This window comes from Ischnura elegans, chromosome 8 (genome assembly GCF_921293095.1).
Source record: "Ischnura elegans chromosome 8, ioIscEleg1.1, whole genome shotgun sequence".
Taxonomy (NCBI): Eukaryota; Metazoa; Arthropoda; class Insecta; order Odonata; family Coenagrionidae; genus Ischnura; species Ischnura elegans.
The window spans coordinates 84186233-84207118 of record NC_060253.1 but is presented as its reverse complement, the minus strand read 5'-3'; the positions used below and the strand labels follow the sequence as shown (position 1 = coordinate 84207118).

The following is a 20886-nucleotide window of genomic DNA, read 5'->3' as shown; positions in this document are numbered from 1 at the left end:
CAGTCGGGATATTTGAAAATATAATTGGAAACATTTTTTCATAATAAAGATATTTTATTTTACATAAAGGGGAATAATAGCATTTATGCAGGATGCAAATTATCGGTTAAAAAAAACTTTTGCCGACCGCGTAAGACACGAGCCGATGTAATGTGTGTTTGGGTTTTGCGACGTGAAGGAGACTCGGAGCTATTACATTGTGTTGAAGAGAGCTGAGAGCGCCACACAGCGGATAACGTTGTTCGTCAAAATTAAAAAAAAAATTTAATGGGCGAACACGGTGCGCCCCCGACTTGCTGCGCTCAGGGCAAAATGCCCTGGTTGCCCCGCCCTCGCGACGGGCCTACTAGTCTGTAAAAAAAAGCAAGATACTCGAGTTTGAGGAGCTCTAGCGTCTAAACGAAGCAATCGATTTCAATGCAATAAAAAGCATACGAAAGAAAATTTAGTTCTACATTATATCATGTACTTTAAAAATTCTTCGGCTGAATAGTATTTCCTGTACTTAATTTTTTCTTAAAAAAGTACCCGTTTTTTGCGCGTAAAATCAAGGTGCCCAACTTTGAGCGCTTGGCATTCCCGTAGTTTTCGTTTTTATAACTTGCAATTTTGAATTAAAGAAGCCACATCTATTATTAGCAGTTTGCCGAAAACAAATTGTTTATACCACTAAAATTAACGGAGTTGTTGTAAACAACGCAAACCTCTGCTAACTTCGAAACCAGTGAGTCAATTGAAAATTGATTGGTACTGTTGTCTTCCGTAGAATGTTAGTAATGCAAGCACATATGAAATGTATATTAAATATCAATAATAACGTCAATATCACTTATTATTTATCTAGATGTTTCTTTGCGCGTACCGGCAGCTCCGTCGTGGGAGGGGGAGGCGAAAAGAGGCGCGTGGTTGCCACCGACTCAGCAGAGGGCGCGCTTCCTTTAAATGACCGACTCGCACGATGAAAGTATCGTTGTAGCACCCTTCAGGTAAACTTAAGGCCAGGTTGGGCTGAGCTTTCATCAAAATGCTTTTCTACGACGTAAATTCTAAGCCATAATAGCGTAAATTTTATCGGATGGTAAAAAAACCATTTGAATCAATTCCCATCAGCATTTCTCATGTGGGCTTTGGACCACTAAAGGCTGCTTTAAAAGGAAGTAGGAAGGTCACCACTTGTGCTCTCCTTTTCAAAATCCTTCTGTTTAGCCGCGACTCTTTTCACTGATAACAAGCTGATACCAAGACAATCAGACACAGTTTGATACACAGGATATCTTTTGTCCATACTTTTTTCTGCTTCGCAGCGAAAAAAGCAAGTTGCACTCAGTACCATTTGGACTTCCGTCTCCGAAAAACCCGTTCTTGGACGCATGATTCACCGAGGGAATCTGCACTAACAATAGTCGAATCATCCCTAAAGGAAAATGTTTTAAAGCAACCAGCGAATGATTCATGCTGCTGACCAACTGCTAGGGTACTGTGAGTCACGATGCGCTATGTGGCAACTGCGCACGACTTCGAGAGACTTTCTCTTTGCTGTTGCATTGTTTAGACCATCCCCGTCAGGAGCTAAAAACATAAATACATAACAAACAAGAGCTAAAAACATAAATAAATATTTAAAAAAATAAACAAGAGCTAAAAACATAAATATAAAAAGATATTGAATATACTGCTGACATTTAACGTGTATGATCTACGCATATACATTACTAACATTCTACGAAAGACAACAGTACCAATCAATTTTCAATTAACTCACTGGTTTCGAAGTTAGCAGAGGTTTGCGTTGTTTACAACAACTCCGTTAATTTTAGTGGTATAAACAATTTGTTTTCGGCAAACTGCTAATAATAGATGTGGCTTCTTTAATTCAAAATTGCAAGTTATAAAAACGAAAACTACGGGAATGCCAAGCGCTCAAAGTTGGGCACCTTGATTTTACGCGCAAAAAACGGGTACTTTTTTAAGAAAAAATTAGGTACAGGAAATACTATTCAACCGAAGAATTTTTAAAGTACATGATATAATGTAGAACTAAATTTTCTTTCGTATGCTTTTTATTGCATTGAAATCGATTGCTTCGTTTAGACGCTAGAGCTCCTCAAACTCGAGTATCTTGCTTTTTTTTACAGACTAGTACATTTGCGTACTCTTAAGCCTGAATCACACGATCATTTTTTTAGCCGCGAAAAGTGATCACTGTTGCGATCACTTTCCCGTCGCGAAAAGCGATCGCTCTAGTGATCATTTTTCTGAATCACACGGTCCCTCCCGCCGTCGGCTTTCGCAACACTTTAAATATCACAGCTCGTTGTTATGGGACCCGCATAGCGAAATTATACAGCGTGTTTGTTTATCTATGTCGTTCCCACGATTGTCAACCGTTGCGCTGCAATGGCTCCATACGGGCATGCGTTCCGATTGGCTGATATGGGGTTTCAGGGACGGTTTTAGCGACGGAAAAAGCGACCGGACGAGTGATGAGAAATAGCGATGGGAATCCTCATCGCTATCGCGAAAAACAATGGCCGGCGACGATCATTTGCGAGTGATCACTCGAGTGATCGCTGGAGTGATCACTCGAAAATTACGAATAAAAATCACTGATCACTCCAGTGATCGCGATAGTGATCACTTTTCGCGACGAAAAAAATGATCGTGTGATTCAGGCTTTAGACTACACGGCGTCTAAGAGTACGTACCAGAAATCACTTAACAATGATTTCTAATAAAACTGAAATATTACTCCGTTGCCTTCATTGATGACCTGGCTTCATGACACCATTTATTACAAAGTCGACACTGAATCCAGTTGTCATGAATGGCTTGTCCACATCCTGGGCATATAGTTTCTACTCCTTCCTCATATTTTTCAAGTGGTATGCTAGATGTCTTATCAGAGCACGTACATAGCTTAGGATTTTTAGTGCCGAATGTCAGTTTTGCTTTTGCGTTCACTTTTTATTTTTTCTATTTATGTCTTTTTCATTTTCTTTCAGCTTTTTTTGATTTTTCTGCAATCTTTTCAGCCTCTGCTATTTCTTATTCCTCCTTTTGTCTTTATTTTCCTTCGAGCATTTTTCCGCTTTCTGTTAATTTTACTTTAACAATGAAATAGTAAACATTTCTTGAATAAATTATGAAATTAACAATTGAATATCCATTAGCATAAAAGAATATGAGTGATGTTATGGTAAAAGCACGCACTGCGGGTAAAAGTACCCAGGGCTGCGTACTCTTGGCCTCACGGGACATGCTTTACGAAATTACCGCTAGATACTACGAATATGCACACACAACTCTAAAGCTAGGTGGCTAATAAATTTTACTCTACTATGATATCAGGCGAAATTTATCCAACACGCGTAACTGCACTTAATTTCTTAATTTATGGAGTCAATTTATTAAACTGGAAAGTGGCAAAAGTCTATTTTACCAGATAATATCCGGACAAAACGCAGGGAAACAACGGCAATGCGACGTGCTAGTCTGTTGCTAAGAACGCACTCTACAATCTTAGCGCGAAGCATCTCCAGTACTGCCAACTTCTAGAAAATTCACTGCGTACTCTTACGCTCCTTTCTCTTAAATATTTTACGCCTTGTAACCTACATCCCATCACTTACAAAAGACTATAATAGATATAAAGGAAGAATGGAGAGCTGCGTCAAAGCAACCAACCTTTAGATTGCATGATTTAACTCTTATCCGGCGAATAGAATGAATAATATGTTCTCGGGTTTCCGCGCGGGTAAGAAATACTAAGACAGCCCACGTATCGGGTTCCGTCTAGTGATGGCATAAACGACTCTTTTTGTTGAGCTGCCTCACCACTCACAGCACACTCCAGAGAACCGCTTGCACAGTGCGACTCACAGTAGCGGATACAGAAAAAAACTCAATGAAGGGGCGCTAAAAATATATCTTGAGTTGTCTTTACTTTAATCGCAATGAAAAAAAAAATCAAATCACAGGCAGACTATAAGAAAATTTTGACTAAAGTGATTATACACATGTAAAATACAATGCCATCTTATGATATAAAAAAGTTACAATAGTGGCTTTGCAACGTTCGGCAATACGAGTGGACCCGCAAGGGGGGGGGGGCGCGTACGCCCCCCATCTGTATCCGCCACTGGCGACTCAGCCAAGTTTTTCTGGGTTGAGGGGAGCGGAAGAAAGGAGAAGAGGGGAAAGTGGTGAGGGGGGATTTCTGAACTAACATTTAAAATGCTACGGTTCCTAGATCACAATTTGAAAAATTGATTTCAATTCAATCACGTATTGCATAGTCACAATGCTTAACAGGTGAGATAACTTAGGAACCATTTCTATCGATACGCTATATCTTTCATCGAAGATGGAAAATGTATTACGTCTCCTGTGCTTAGAGATGAGGTCGCGGGTTTGAGTCCCGCCTGGGTAGGTTTCCCTTATCCAGGGCATGGTTGTTGTACGTGAAAATGTTAAATTTGTTGAATACCCCGATAAGAAATGGGCAATATGAGCTGTATTCGACTGGATTGGGGACAAAATAAAATAAAATTTTTTAAAAATGATGACAGGTACGGCCCTGGGCAGTGACGCCGACTCCATGGGGTCTGAGGGGGCCTGAGCCCCCTCAAAAATTCGTTATGGGTGTGAGGAAAAATGTCTCAGGCTTGTCGATTTTCCCCGGAGTGTCCAGATATTGAGATTCAAGTTATCAGGGTTCTAATGTTGATCATATTTATCTTCTAAAATGCATTAAAAAACTTAAAACTCACTACTTAAAAAATTTCCCGGGGCAAGATCCCCGGGGTGGGCCCCCCCAATATTTTTTGTGAGTCGGCACCCCTGGCCCTGGGCCCTCATAGGGCCGGGGCGTGTACCTGTATAAAGACAAATCCAGTCTGTCCAAGTCAGAGAAATCTAAATCGCCCGTCCGCCTTGGACAGTCCACCTCTCCATCAGCCTTCCGTTTACCGCTTCATACACTCCGCCGAGTTTAGACCGTCTCCAAACATGATTCCAGGTGCATGTTTGCCTAGTAATCCAGGAACCCTCCCAATCGAATTTCTCGTCCGCACTCCACCCTATTTGAGTGACCACTTTCTGATCTGATGCACCCTGGGGACGCGCTATGTCCGCAGGCCACCCTCGCTTCAGTTCCCAACTCAATTACTCTGTCGCTAACTCCCGCATCAGTCAGCCTCGATGGAGACAATAAAGCACATATCCCACTTTTTGATAGAGATCAATGCCATGAAAAATAATAAAGTTTAGCAGTCCATGTGTTTAGAATGTGATAGATTCAAATAACTAGCCTACTTCAAGAAAGAAAAAATGACGTGCGACATTGAACAATTTAGATCTATGCAGCGGTGTTCATCTAAATGGAGGTTAGATTAAATGCAATGAATTATTATTTGTGCATTCCAACAGACGCAACTATAATCCAGGAAATGAGGTATGTTACATAAATTTACACATTACAGTTCTGCTACCAACTTCCGACCGACCGAAGAGCTACGAGTTCCGACAGAAGATATATTTTTTTAATTACCTCATAGAATTGTTCAAGAATGGAAATTGACAAGTTTTTCGAAGTCATATTACCATTTCATTTCTAACAATACATACTTTTTTAGAAACGCAGAATACAGCTGTAAAATAATCAGCACACATATTATGGTAAATTAAAATTGAATACTTTGTGATTTTTTCTGAGGTCGAAAACAGCGGTTAGAACCTGAATTTACCATAGAAAAGTTAGAAGCTAATGCAATTGTAAAAGAGTTGAGAGTTTGGTACTTAATAAAATTAAAATCATAGACGGTGAATAAGTCTCTCATGGAGGCTTAGTTGAAAACAAAATTTTACAATTTGGGAAATCTCAAGGAAAGCATTCGTCTCAATAAATTTGCATCGTCTCATGAGGTAGGCTAATCCACAATCTTATCGCGATTATGCATGCATACGGAGTCCGAATCTAGCATCTGCTAATCCCTTTAAACTCTTATATCTTTAAAATCCACCTCGCGTCTCACAGTGGTCCTAAAAACTTCTTCTTTATACACACTAATTCACACGCGCCCACAATTTCCGAGTGGAAGGGAAGAAGAAGAAGAAAACGCGGTTCGTCGCCGAGGAAACTGTTGCTGCGGCGGATTTCAACCGCGAGGATCATCCGGACGAAGGCCGTTGCCATGGAGACCAAAACTTCTCGCTCCACACCCTCTCCTGCTTAAGTGGCTCCATCTCTCCGGCTCTACACATCCAACCGTGCTTGAATAATTCGCTCACGAACTCACTCGTCCCCTGTCTTCCTTCTCCTTAAAGCTCAAACTTTCCAATCCTCTCCTTTTAGCGGCATTCCCCAGAAGTGAGCCCACTTTCTCTCTAACGAAGGAACTCGTGTTGCGAAGTAACTATTGTATTCATGAGACAAAATAATTTGAGGTAATGCAAGTCTAATAAGGCATTTTGCATCTATCATTTACAAGATGTTAACAAATAACTGCGCATTAAGTTTCACAGTCTTCAAAACTCTTGTCTGCGTTTTGTTTTCATCATCCACTAAAATGAACACGTCGCGCCTAATCATGATAAAATACAACGGCTTAAATTCGGACAAACGCCTGAAACTGCTAAAGGCTTTATGCAGCGTTCAAGGTCCTCAAATCCTAAAACCCCACCTATTTGTATGAGAATTTAATTTCATACAGATACAGGAAAAGATCTAATCCAGTCCCTGAGTTATTCTTTGTCCCTAAACTCCATAGCTTATTATTTGAGCATTCATTCGCAATCTCCTCCGGCAAATCATACTATTTTTAACTCGTGAACGTGAGGGCTTAATCTACAATTTCTGTGTCCAAAGGTAAGATGAATGACTATCAATGAAAAATTGCTTAGTATTTTGTAATAAGTAGGTCACACATAGTTTAATGCAATTTAATGATTTCTAATATTTTCACGACGAAATTATAATTATTTTTTGGTAAATTATTATTTTTTGTGATTATCGTTTTATATACCAGGGGACTCATAGTCACAGAATAGTAAAGAAAATTTTCAATTTCAAATGCAAGCAAAACTTGACATATATATTCCTGCCAGCATAAAACTTATGGCCCTTCTACTTTTCCGAAGCTGAAAATTCGTTCTAATGATAGGAATATTATTCTCCCGAATCTCCGATCTTCTTTTGCCAACAACAGCATCATCACGAAGAAAAATTTAACTTTGACAATTCAGCGAAATTCCTTGTTTGCCTATAGCGAATGTGAAAAAGGGAAAAGGGTTATCACTTTATTTTATCATATACTCTGTGGTTTCATGTAAAGCTTTCCTGCGGAATATCCCTCTCACTATGAAAGTAAACCGATCAAAGACAACATTACATTTTGCTCCAGAACTCTCGGTATAAATGTATCAGTGTTGTCATGAAAGAATGGTGCGGTTTCAGTAACTCATAGGAAGGTAGTAGGGATAGGTTTGAAGAGATTTTTAGAGGCTGCCGGATCCTACTTAGAGTGTCTTGAAGAGGGCACTTCAAGTGCAGCACTCAGTCCGTCAGGTGGGACGTTGAGCCGTGGTCCGCCTTGCGTTCGGAGTAGGCTAATGTCGACGCCGGGTTATTCTCTAATCGAACAACTAAGGGTGTGCATACTGAAATCCATTAATTAAAAAAACTGCTTGTGACGACAAATTCAAAAAAATATATATATTTAACTTGTAATAACACGTAAAAATGTTTTTAATAAAATTTTGAGTTAGTTTCACTTTGATACTGGATATTATATAAATGTTTAACAAACCAAGTTCTGGGATCGGGCTTGAGCTTTCTGGGAGAAAAATGAAAATTGCCGTGAGAGCTATAGGGTTAAGAAAAAATTCTCTTGAAAACAATTCCACCCTCCCTTTTCAACTGCGAAAAGAGAAAAAAATAAAAGGTTTCAACTCAAGTAGACATGTCGTAGCTTTGATCACAAGGCGTACTACCAACACTGAATTTCCAACCAAAACAGGCGAAAAGGTTCGGACTTCTTTACGCGAGTTTTCAAACTATTTTATTTCGCAAGAGAAAGAGAAGAGAAGTTACTGAAAGAATCGTGGGAAAACTTTGTCCCGTCTCAGAAAGTGAATTTTTTTTCCTTTCCTCGAAGCATCCAGGTGGGTACGGGACGAAGGATAAAAAAGATCGACTCTTTTTTTTATTTCTAACGTTGTGGCTCTCCACAACCGAAGTCTGGATGTGCCACCCACCAGGGTGCCTAGCTGCCTGCCTAGCAACCCCGAGCTCCCCGATCAAATTTTCACTCGAACGGTCGGGACCCAACAATGAGAAAGGTTTAAAAAGTTTTCCCCTTGATTACTTTTGCCGTCACGGACCGAAATGGCGCGGGACCTTCTAGTCACCTGTCTTCGGTTCCCGCTCTCAGAAGATTACTCGCCGCGTGTGCAATCCGAACGAAAGCAACGGACAGTCGAAAGAGGGGTTGCGCCAGCGTCGGATTCAAGTGCGGCTTTCCAATCATTCGCCTCAGAAGAAAAGAATTGCAAAGCATTGGTACCACCACAGCACCCATTTCATAAGGAATTCGAACGAATCATGGGAATTAATCCACAATGCATTGAAATCAACTGTTTGCAAGTTCACTTTGTGGCATGGTGACATGGTAGATTCAAAAATGAAATTTGTTTTATTCCATACAAGTAATATTTATTTAAAAAAACCTCAACCTTAATGATATGAAAAGGTCAAAACCGAATGAGTTTTTTTTATTAAATACTACGTGGAGTACAACATAGTTCATTTTTGAATTTGCTACCAGCCAATGGTCCCATATTCTTGCAAAAACACAATCTCCCCAGGATAATGACATTGCTTACGTAATATAATCAACAAGGCAATCCTGAATTTTTAATTATACTCGTATTTATGCATAACGCATAGATCAAGTATTGGCGGTTACCCGCATGCCTCCAAGATTTCAAGTATACCCTGCATTCACACATTGCACGCAAAGTACCCAAAAAACCATGACAATTGAATTTTATATCCTGCGAACAAATAAAAATTTTAAGCAACCATTTAATTAATACTAAATTTAATTTCTGATTTAATATTTGGATGCTCAAAGATATTTTTATAAAGTGCATTACTACCTAGTAATTCTTACTCGTTCACTTTGTGCTCAGCACCAATGAAATATCTTTTAAATTTTTCACAAAATTCATTGACATCATTTATGACGCGCGGAAATGCATTGATCCATTTCGCAATGACTTCAAACAGAAAAATTTCAAAAGTTGCCACTCAATTTTCATGAGTTAGTGACGTCATTAAAGTTTTAGTTCTAATTCGTTCAGGGAGACCCGATCCTTGTCATCACTATCAATCACTAATTAGATTTTTAATGATAAAAAGGCATGAGAGATGGATCCGCGAGGCCGAGAGGTAGCGGGGAACCGATGAGCCGCTAGGCAAGAGTTGGTGACGTCACGGACTTATTGGCGAAAGGGGTAAGCCGGTCTATGTATCCCCGCAAATAGCTCCAGAGGCAGACTTGAAATCGCGTGATCGAAAAATCGCTCTCATTTCCTTGGTCGCAAACTTTTTTCCAAGATGTAATCGTAGTATTCTTAAGAAAACTCTACACCTTACTGAGATGTAAATTTCCCGAGTTACATATTTCGTAAATGAAAGATAATGTCTACTTTATTCTATATTCCAAGAGAAAAATGTTTACGCCATTTTGTGACTTAAAACCATGCAGATATGAACCAAATCCATCAAAAATCATGGAGAAAGCAGCCAAAGAATCTGACCAAATGAATGTTGTGTTTTTATTCTATAAAAATCATACCACTGCAAAACCACCAGCTTGAGATCAAAGATTTTCGGAGAAAAACGAGGTCGCGCGCGTTTTTGAAAAAGTTTTCAAACACTATCGCCACCGACAATGAGAAAAAAATAGTGAACGAGCCCATCAACCAAAAAACAATGCAGTAAACAAACCAATCTTCATTTGTGGTTTATGCATTTCATAACTATTGATTGATTTCCAGTAAAGAGATTATCTATATTTTATAAAGAGAGTACTTTCGTCAAGGCATCAACACTGTCTGTTGATAAAATAGGGATTTCGTTCGTTACCTGTGCGATCTGATCGAATCGTCCAAACAGCTCGTTGAGGGTCTTGACGAGGTCCGAGGCGCTCAGCTGTTCCGATAAAGGCGTGAAGTTGACGATGTCAGCGTACAGGATGCTAGAACAATACAAGAAACAGGTTGCTGTTAATTGATGCCAATAGCCAGAAACACGTAGCACAAAATTACCTTGAAAACATATGAGGAATATTAGATCAAAATTCGGGTTTTCAATGACAATAAGTTCAAAGAAAATGGCATAAATATCAGTTAGGTAAAATAATGAAAAACAAATCGCTCCTTTCTACCAATTAGAAAGCTGGGAGGAGCTGCGTTTATGATCAAACTCATTTCACAAACACAGAAACCCAATCGTTTCCATGTGCTTCTTAATTTTGAGTTTTTGTATTAATAAAATCAAATGAGTTCGCGAGTTCACTTGGTGGAATGGTGACATGATTGATAGTTTCAAATATAAACTTTGTTATATTCCACACAGTATTTATTTAAAACTCTTCCGGTTTCAACCTTTTCAGGACATTACCAAGTGGTAACAGAACGAATCGATAGACATACAGGGCGGTATAAATACATGTGTAGGATCTCTCAACAGTTGAACGAGGGGGAATATAAAAAAGTTCATTTTTGAATCTTTCTCTATTAAGGTTAAACTTTGTGACCAAAATCACGAAGTTCCGGCAAGAAGAGCACAGGAATAAAAATTACTACTGAATCACAAGGGGATCACTACTGTCTGAACATGAGGCTGAAGGGCGTAGTGAAACAATTGAAACACTAACAATCGTAAAAGTCGATGGAAAGAAAATACATTCAAACATGAAAATTAAGATGTGACGTCGATATGCTTCAAATAATACAAACTTCCTATAAATATCAATTTGGAATATCCAATTTTTATTACACGACTTCTCCATTAAATTTTCTTTTTGACAATTCCCTTCTTCTTATCAACAACACATAGCAACTTTAAACAAACAATAAATAATCTAAAACATCAACCAAGCAAAAATACATTAAAATGCAAATTAATACAATCAAAAACTGAAATAACGAACGAAATTAAATGAATAAAGTGAAATGCATGAAATAAAAATGGAGTTGTACATGGCACGATGTTAAAGTAAGTACATCTCCGCTTTTGCAACAAAACAAGAATCACAAAAACAGAGAAAAACTTAAATACACTTCCTTAACGTCGGCACGAAGTAAAATGGATAACACCTTGAAGTATGAATGAGAAAAATGTTCCTCTCGCTGCATGCCGTGCTATCCTTGTCCCTCAGTCAGTGCTTTTAATGTCCAAACTTGGCATACGGGGTGGAGTAGAAGATGACAAGGAAAAGAACACTAGAGGATGTGAGTAATACGCTGTGTTACGCCACAATTTCTCCCATTGGAAATGGGCTTTTGTTAGACATTTCCGTCTAATTTCACCAGCGTCATTGCTTACTTCCACAGTAGGGCGCGGTCGGATATATTGTTAAGGCTGGTACTGCTTCGGTGAAATGGAGCGGAAAAGAAGATTTCTACTCAGAGGCGTAGCTAGAAACATGCTTTGAGGGGATTTAGGGGTGGACGGGGGGCGACCTCCCCCCAATCATCCGGGGTCCGTGGGTTAGTCACCGATCGGTATTCAGTGACTCGTCTCACTGCCATGATATTAATAAATAATAAACACTATAATTCTATCAATTACAATGTTGCCAACCGCGTCTAAGCCTCTAATTTATAGGGGCACTTTCGGTAAAAAAAAATCGATGTTAATGAGGAATTTTAACACCGCGGAGAAGCTTGTTAATGACACCAAAGATATTGTGACAGCCGTTAGTCCACACATTCTAACAGTCGGAAAGCCTGGTTGGCAAGAACTGTTTGGTATTCCTAGGATTCTATGTAAGTAGGTTAGATATCACATACTTAAAACAATCAATCCTTAAGGATCAAACTGCAGACAAAAATTGTAAGAACTAAAGTGACCTGGGGGTCGCGGAGGTGTAGAGTCCCCCTATAGAGTGAAAACGAGTAAGGAATATAAAACTCACCGAGGATGTATTCTTCAAGCAAAGCTTCTATCGCCTTCAAATTTACGCTGCGATTTCTGTCGTTCTGTCTAAGGAAAACATCTGGCGCTCCTCTGGACTCACAATTTCCAAAATAAGTACCACCTCAGAGTGGGTATATCCGATTTATAAAGGTGATCGCAGTCGATTGCGCATATCGCACTTCATTTGTCCGATTCTCCTCGTGGTGGTTAGGAGACGCCGTAAGCCTTCCTCTGATGGCGACCGTAAAATTAAAATCTCCGCAGCACATGGCGATCTTCAAACCGAAAACAGCCAGGACAGTCTGTGCTGCGGGCGTTGAGGTCTCGGGTTAGCCGACGGTACCCGCGGACTCGCGCTTCATCAGTTTTGTTTACCAATCGTACCACGAGGGCTGGCTCGCGAGCCTAGCACATCGGAGGTGGAGGAAGGCGTTTGAGTGGGGGAGAGGCAGGCTGCTTCATGCTGCTCTTCCACAGTAAAACAGGACGCACGGGCGCGTAGCAGCCCAATGCAACTCCTCATCCCTCGTAACGCTAAGCGCTGTCGCGCGGCGATGGGTTAAAACGTAGATGGCAGCACTAAAGCTAGCTCCTATAAATTTACCTGGTTAAGACGTAACGGAAAAGGTTCTAAATATGAATTTATGTCTTTTAAATACTGACTTTATGACCTTATGAGTGGTGATCAGGTACCTGCGTTTCATAGCATGTATGATGTTATGAAAATGAACGCTGGACTGGAAATAATTGCACGTCATAGTTGTTTTACTAATCGAGGCGGAAGGAACTGATAAGGCCCTATCTAATACACTAAATTAAAATGCCCTATTTCAACAGGAATAATTGTTTCCAATGAAATTCCCGCTGTGGTTGTCAAAAGGTTTGAGGCTGAAAATCTTATGGGATAGATATGGAAATGTCAGCGAAGTCAATTCTACCGCCAGGAATTCGTTCTTTCGAAAGAATCAAAAAAATTCATTGAGAAAAGTTTCCTTATACAACGCACTTGTACTCTAAAGAAAATTGATCGTTGTAAAGTAGCTGCTATATTCGAAAGTATGCTGAAAAATGATCACTCCCGTACAATCACCATAAAACTCCCTACAAGTTTCGGGTTATCTACAGTGCTGCCATTTAGGCGAATAATATCTCTTCAGCGACAATAGCGACGACAGATGAAGCTATGAGTGCCCAGTCCTGATTATTCTAAATATTTGGTGCGTATGTATATTCAGCACAGTTGAAAACGGACTGGGCGTTATTTACGAGGTTGCGCGGGTCAGGGGCGCAGCTAGGAACTAAGGCTGGGGGTAGGGGGGGTTTAGGTGCAACTAACACCGGGGGGTATGGTGCGAGCAGTGTCGTAACTACGGGGAGGCATGAGGGGGATAGATCCCCCCCCCCCCCGAAGCCTCAGAGAAATAAAAATAATATTTAAAACTATTGCCTAGTTTTGACATACAGTAAATTTTAGCTTAACATTTTAATGAAACCCAAATTGTAAGTGCCAAAATTAAGTAAACTGTATTTGAAGGCATGTCATTTTTCCAAAATTTTCCCAAACGGGGGTGGGGGTGGAGCTCTCCCTTCCCCATCCCCTCTCATCCTCCCTTCCAAAGCATATTCCTAGTTACGCCACTGGGTGCGAGATTAATTACTTACTTACTTCCTCGGCACTACTGCCCGGTATGGGCTTTGGCCTCCCCCAAGACGCCTGTCCATTCTCTCCTGTTCTGCACTTTCTCCCACCATCTGACAATCCTCATAGCCTTTATGTCTTCTTCCACATCCTGCATCCATCTTTTCCTCGGTCTTCCTCTTTTTCTCTTTCCATCCATATTTCCATGTAGAATCTTCTTAGGCATCCTTTCTTCACTCATTCTTTTTGCATGACCTAGCCAAGCTAGCCGTTGGGTCTTCACAAACCTCGCTATGCCTTCGCCTCGGATAATATTTTCTATTTCCTTATTTGTTCTTATCCTCCAAGTTACCCCATCTGTCACACAATCTTAAAATGTGCGAGATTAATAAATTGGGGAATTTTAAGATAAATGGTTCAAAATGGTGACTTTTACGGCTTTCTGAGGAATATTTCATTAATCCCGACATTATTCTATCAGTAATATCAATCCAATCAAGTAAAATGGATTAAACTTATAATTTCTCTGAGCTCTGGGGGGGCTTATCCCCCTAAATCCCCCTCGCTGCACCACTGGTCATAAGAGTGTCCATTTCTCATTGTGCAGTAGAGTCCCGCTAACCCGGAATGATTTGGACTGTATGATTTCCGAGTAAGTGAAATACCTGGTTTATCGGCTTAGGAGTATAAATAAGAGAAAGTAAGACTGTTTATACATAATTATTATACTTTCTCAAACATTAATTTATAGCATTAACAATTTACAGTCCAATGTTCCCATTTGGGAAAAGATTTATAAAAAATCATGAAAATTATATTTCGTATCTATGATTACTTTTATAGCTTTTGTTATGTATATAAATCATAAAAATATTTTGTAAAGTAAATCGCATGACTCATGCATAAATCAGTCATTAATTATGCCTTTTCAAAATTGGTTAATTTCATCACCCCTGTAGTGAGTATGCAGTTAATTCCATATTTTCCCCTACACTCATTTTCCAGTGACAAATGCTCATTTATTCAAAAGATCAGTACACTTTATGTCGTTAAACTTAGTTTTTTGTCAATGTTACTTTTATTTTTCAAGCAATAGAAAAATTATGATCGTGTTCCCATTTGGGAACATGCTTGAAAACGCGTTTAAAAATTTTTGTTCGTGTTTCCTTTCATAATATCTCGTAATTAGTCTTTCATAATTAGTCGTAAAGTAAAAATTATTTGCAAAAAAATAATAAAAATCAGTTTTTAAGTTAGTTCGGTCTTTAAAGGGTTAAAATGGAGAAAATTGCAGCTGCAACTTCAACTGTTCGTAAAGGCCGTTTTACACGGGTCACGGAATTGCGAAGGTTAGAGCTGCATTAATTTCTAAAATGGCGTGAAATTGCGCGAATGCATGAACAAAATTAGAACAGGGGCTATTTTGCTGTCTCGCATCCACGCATTGTCGCATGTGTTCTAGCAATTCACCGCTTTACACGACGCATTTGTGATTTCGCCTTCGCACGTGCGTCAGATTGCGCAATTCCGTGTACCGTGTAAAACGGCCTTGAAACTTTGAGAAAATACTACGGTCGGCGTCTCGTCGTGCCCCGGTCGATGCAATAACGTTTGACGCGCGGATATTTACCGCTCTGCGAGGGTGTCCTCGTTATCCGGACTTCCGGTTATCCATGCCCGAGTTCAGGAGACTGAAGTTCATCCATAGCAGGCATACACAAGCGCGATCCAATCAACTAGCTCCGGTCGAGCGAATAGACTATGTCTCTTATCTTTAAGTGCGCATAAATATTTTACACCCGCCATAGTTGCAGTGCTCGACGCTTATCCCGTGCGCATGTAGCGCATCCAAGAGGATGAGGTTGGTGGCCACCAATTGTAAAGGCCGTTTTACACGGGGCGTGTACTGGCACAATGTGACGTGTGTGCGAAGGCGCATTCAATATTGCGTCGTGTAAAGCGGTGAATTGCAAGATCACATGTGAGAATGCGTGGACGAGAGATGGCAAAGTAGCCCCCGTTCTAATTTCGTTCATGCATTAGCGCTATTCCACGCCATTTTAGAAAATAATGCAGTTCTAACCTGCACAATTCCGCGCCCCGCGTTTAACGGCCTTAAAAACAACTTCGGTTTTGCTTTGGAAGCAGTAAAATACTGCGGCAACCGTAAAGAAGCAGTAAAACTGCTCCATTACGGTAATGCGAATGCTATTTCAACTGTTGACGGCTCTACTTCAAGGAATAACATACCGTGGAAGAATTGAAAACACTTAAAGCCGGTTATATAATATCTGCTTGGCGCAACTATATGATGATATGGTCTTCCACGTTACTTATTGGTGGCTAAACGTTCTGGTTAGCTTGAATTTAGATCTTATGCTGAAGCTAACCTAAACTTTCAACCACCGCCGGTAAAAGTGGAAGGCCATATCATTTTATGATTAGTTTTAGTAGAGAGGAGTAGTCGGTTTTTGTCATGCATCAGAAAACTAACCCTTAGTAATATTCCGCAGAGATTAATTTTCCGCGACCGGTTTCAGCACTTACTCGCCATTTTCTAGGGTACAGACTCAAAGTTATTGGGATGTGCACCACGTAGTGATGGCATAAACGACTCATTTTGTGGATCTCTCTCACCGCTCACAGCACACTCCAGAGAGCCGCTCGCAGAGTGCGACTCGGCAAAGCGCTTCTGGGTTGAGGGGAGGGGGAAGAGGGGAGTGGATGAAAGGGGAAAAGGGGAAGGTGGTGAGGGGGGGATTTCTGAACGAACATTTAAAATGCAACATTTCCTGGATCACAATTTGAAAAATTGATTACAAATCAATCACGTATTGTATAGTCACATTGTTTAACAGATGATATAACTGAGGAACCATTTCTGCCGACTCGTTATATCTTTCATGGAAAACGGAAAATGTATTCCGTCTCCTGTGCTTAGAGATGACGACAATTCAGCAAATTCTGTAGTAACAGAATATTCTCTCCGAAACTTCATGATAATGTTAACAATTCATAATTAATTTCCTCCATTAATCTTAGTTTTTTGTGTTAAATACAAATTTTCATTTTTGTCTTGTATTATATTCACAAATTTGCCGTTGCCGAAAACTTTTACATGAGCATCATCCACCATTTTTCTTTCACGATGCATGCAACATGCAGGAGAGAGAATTACAATAAAGGTCATATGAGATTCCTTAGTGTAATACCCAGAAAACGAATCAGGAAAATCTTTCACGCCGCGGCGTGAAAAGGTGAGCAGTGGGCTACCCGCCAAAAGTGCCCTATGCTCTCTTTGACCCTCCAAACGTAGGTGCGATGAGCCTCAGAAGGAAAATGTTTGTGGAAGGAGTCGTGTGCGCATGGATTCCGACTCCCACCGCACGCGACTCCAACGCGCGCATTGTGCGCGAAGGGAGTCGTATGAGCATGGAGCCCACTTCTACCGCTCACGACTCCAACACGCACAGTGTGCGGTCTGCGGAGGGAAGTGAGTCGCGGCTCACCAAGTAAGACTCTCTGGCCTCATAGATCAATCAGCTGATGCCTCGTTCACATTACGATTGTCCGAGCGATCGTCCCAACGATAGTTGGCCGAACTAGCCGTGTGAATGCATGTCCTGACAATAGTTGACGTAGTTCTGAACGTTGCCACTTTACGATGGTTAGGCGCTGGGAAACCAAGAGAAAGACGAAAATATCGTGAAGCTATATTTTTTCATGGATTTGTCCTAGGAAGGAAGAATATGGGCGAAAGAAAAATTATTCGCTAAATACACGTTGAACACAGTAATATCTTGTCCCTGCATACCTCAACAGCTTTGCTAACCGTCAATTTCCCGTTCACTTTAGATGTCAGCAAATGCACGATAGTTCCGACAATCGCTGGAACAATCGTAATGTGAATGAGGCATGAGTCGCACATTTGGACTGACTCTCTCGCACAGTGTCCATCACTAGCGCCACGTATGTATCATATTCCCAAAGGAGGGTCGGGGGATTAAGTAAAAAGGGGTGAGGGAAGGGGGTGGGGAATAGGGAGAGAGGATGAAATTATCGCCATAAAGCAACCGTCGAGGTGAGGGAAGTGACTGTGAACGTACCACACAGCTCTGAAGGACGACAATGAAGGATTTAATAGACTTTTAATGTATGCTTGGAGGAACTTCGTACGCGCACTTCTTTATTTTACGGGTGATGTCCTAACACTACCCGCCGCACGCGTATTGAGGTGGCTTGCAGCGTAATATGTAGATGTAGATTCCTTTCCTAACTCATCATATCTAGCACATTTCCATAACTGCCTATCCCTCACGTGCATTATATCATACGGTACTTTACCTGTTTGGGTAGTTGAATCGAAAACTTGAAGTTTCCTCAGTTGGTGGTCCGTATGACCCATAAAAACTTTCAACTTGATCAGCATGCTTATTAAGACTGAGGAGTTTGCCCATGTTTTCTAATTTTTCATTTTAAAAAATCATGAACAGTTTGCAGATTCTCATCATGGTTAAGAGATATTCCAAGAGTTGTAGCAATCTTATTTTTTTATTTTATATTGCATAATTTTAACTACCGTGTGCGTATGAATAAGGAATTTTTAGTTCGGAAAAATCAGGAAGAAACTTCAGAACAAAAAATGCTACACACTTTATGGAAGGGTCCACTATAACAATTCGTCACCACCGACTTAAATAAGCCAAAAACTATAAAGCAACAGGGACACTGTATCGAAAACAATTGAATGCTATGGAAATAACTTAATGCTGAAACGCGTCGTACGCATTAAAATAACTGTGGAAGAGTGGATCTACGCTTTATTTTAATATGTCAAACTTTCACAATATCAGGCCTTAATCGGTAAGATTTATTAAGAATTAAAGCCCAAATTGCTCAAATATAGCCTCAAGCAATCGCAAAATCTAAAACAGTGTGAAATATCCATGCCTTTTTGGAAGGTTTTTAGTGCCAAGACTTCCTTGCCCTTCTTCTCTGGAATTCTCCCATGCTCCTCTTCACCACATCTTTTCTCTCCCGCTGACTTCGCTGTCGTCCCATGGGGGACCATACGTAGCGAGGACATCCTGCGATAAGACGGCCAATCATTCCCGTTGAAAAAACGAATTCGTGTCTCCAACGTTCTTGCGCAAATAATACGATGCCGAGTGGAAGGAAGAAAATTCCCTCAGGTCTCGAAGAGATCGGATACACCAACAAAGAAACACGAAAATCAATAAGCCCTCACGATCACTCAGGATTTGCGTTATTTTTTTTAGAGAAGTGGTGACCTCCACTGAGATCTTACGTTTTCTGGTTTTATTCACCAAGGCCATGGCTTTCAGTTCTAGCAAAACTGTGGGGGTATATATAGTGGGTACAAGTACATACATATTTTAAGGTCTTTTCCATTTTTTTTCTGAAATATCATGCCCCCGATCGGTGCAGTGAGCCCTATAAATAATTAGGGAATACCCTTGTTGATACTATTCTCTGGAGGTCAGTAAAGCCCACCATGTTATGGGGAAAGATTGACAGCTAGGGAAAATAAGAGAGATGAATCACAGATTGGCCTGATGAAGACAATCGTCGAAGGACAGGTGGAAGGCAAGAATGGAAAAGGAAGACCTCGAACAAAATATATGGAACAAGTGAAGAGAGATGTGAAAGAGAAGAAATACGTAGGAGTGAAAAGATTAGCTGATAGGAGAACTGAGTGGAGAGCTGCGTCAAACCAATCCTAGGATTTTTGACCAGTGATGATGATGATGAATCACAGATTCGGATAGGATAGAGGATTGGGCTTATATATAATTAGCGTAGAGAGTATGTTGGAAACCTTGTTTTAGTGTTTGGCTTCCGAAAACGAAGGGAGAAGACTTCTAGGATAAAATGTAAGCTACTTTATTTCAGAGATAAATTCTTCGCGGGTTTTCCACCGAGTCAGGCCCTCTTCTTTCGACGTTTCGATGGCAAACGTCCTCGGGGGGTTGGAGAACATACTTTCATTTTTTTAGACAAGAGACGGCCTCCATTGAGGTATTGTGTCTCCAAGTACTATTCAATCATTCAATTATTTTTAAAGGGCTTTCCCCTTTTAGCTTTGCTGATATATATTGCTCTTGACCTCCCTTTTCATAACTGGAGAATATCCGTTGCAGTATTTTGTAATTGGCCTCAGGATGTACCATAATCTTAAACCTAATAAAGAGGAAGAAGAAAGCCAGAAAGAGGTAGATGGTACGGATGGAGGTGGTACATAATAAGCGGAGAAAGTATGTTGGTAACCGTTTGAGAGAAGGATGTTAGGTGAATGGTCCCGGAAAAGAAGATAGCTAAATTTAGTTAAATTTGCTAGTTAATGTTTATGTTAACGTTGTATTATTATTCATTTTTCCCATTGATATTTTTTGTATTTGAGCTCAACCACTTTTTCGTGTTTCAGGCGATGAATGTTTTTTTACATGTAAATTGTTATTGAAAACTTTAATTTTTATTGGTGGGGCAACTGAGTTACCCCGCACAGCTGTTGGCGGGAAGAAAGACAAACTTATTGCCTCTATGAGTGCTGGGATAAAAGATGAATGCAAGAAATTTTACAATATTATAACTTCAATAAAGCCAATATCCCACACCATGGCATTTTTTGTATTTGTCTTTTCGTAGCATGTTAGTCAGTGTACAGTTACAATGGCAAAATATGAAATATTTCTGCCATTTCGGACAAAATCAATGTAAAAACCTTAATGTAGCCTACAAATTATTTATTCATTAAAAAAACAAGATATTTTATCACTAAAAAAAGAGCCATAGTGTTGAATTACAGGAAAGGCTAAAATATAACATACAATTTATGAATTATAAATGGGGTTCCTGAGATACCCAATACAGTCGTTCGCGTAAGTTTTCTAGGCACATTCGCGGAAGGGTTAAACGCCCTAAACATACCACGGACTGAAAGAGGTGGATTAAAAAGGGGGCCAGGTTGGCACGTGTCCCTCCCAGGGCGCTTAAAAATAGACAAGATATTTAATCGAAAATG

The 20886-nt window shown here is 40.2% G+C and overlaps 1 protein-coding gene across 3 annotated transcripts in view; it reads right to left on the bottom strand.

The window, feature by feature from the left end:
* The window catches only part of LOC124163423 (adenylate cyclase type 2-like), a 579364-nt gene that overhangs the window by 212540 nt on the left and 345938 nt on the right, over positions 1-20886 (bottom strand). For 2 of the 3 annotated variants that reach the window (XM_046540331.1, XM_046540332.1), the window contains exon 5: positions 10148-10259. In XM_046540331.1, coding sequence (XP_046396287.1) covers positions 10148-10259 — 112 coding nt within the window. Of the gene's footprint in view, positions 1-10147; positions 10260-12203; positions 12472-20886 lie in introns of those variants that run through there. The other variant, XM_046540333.1, reaches the window with a different exon arrangement.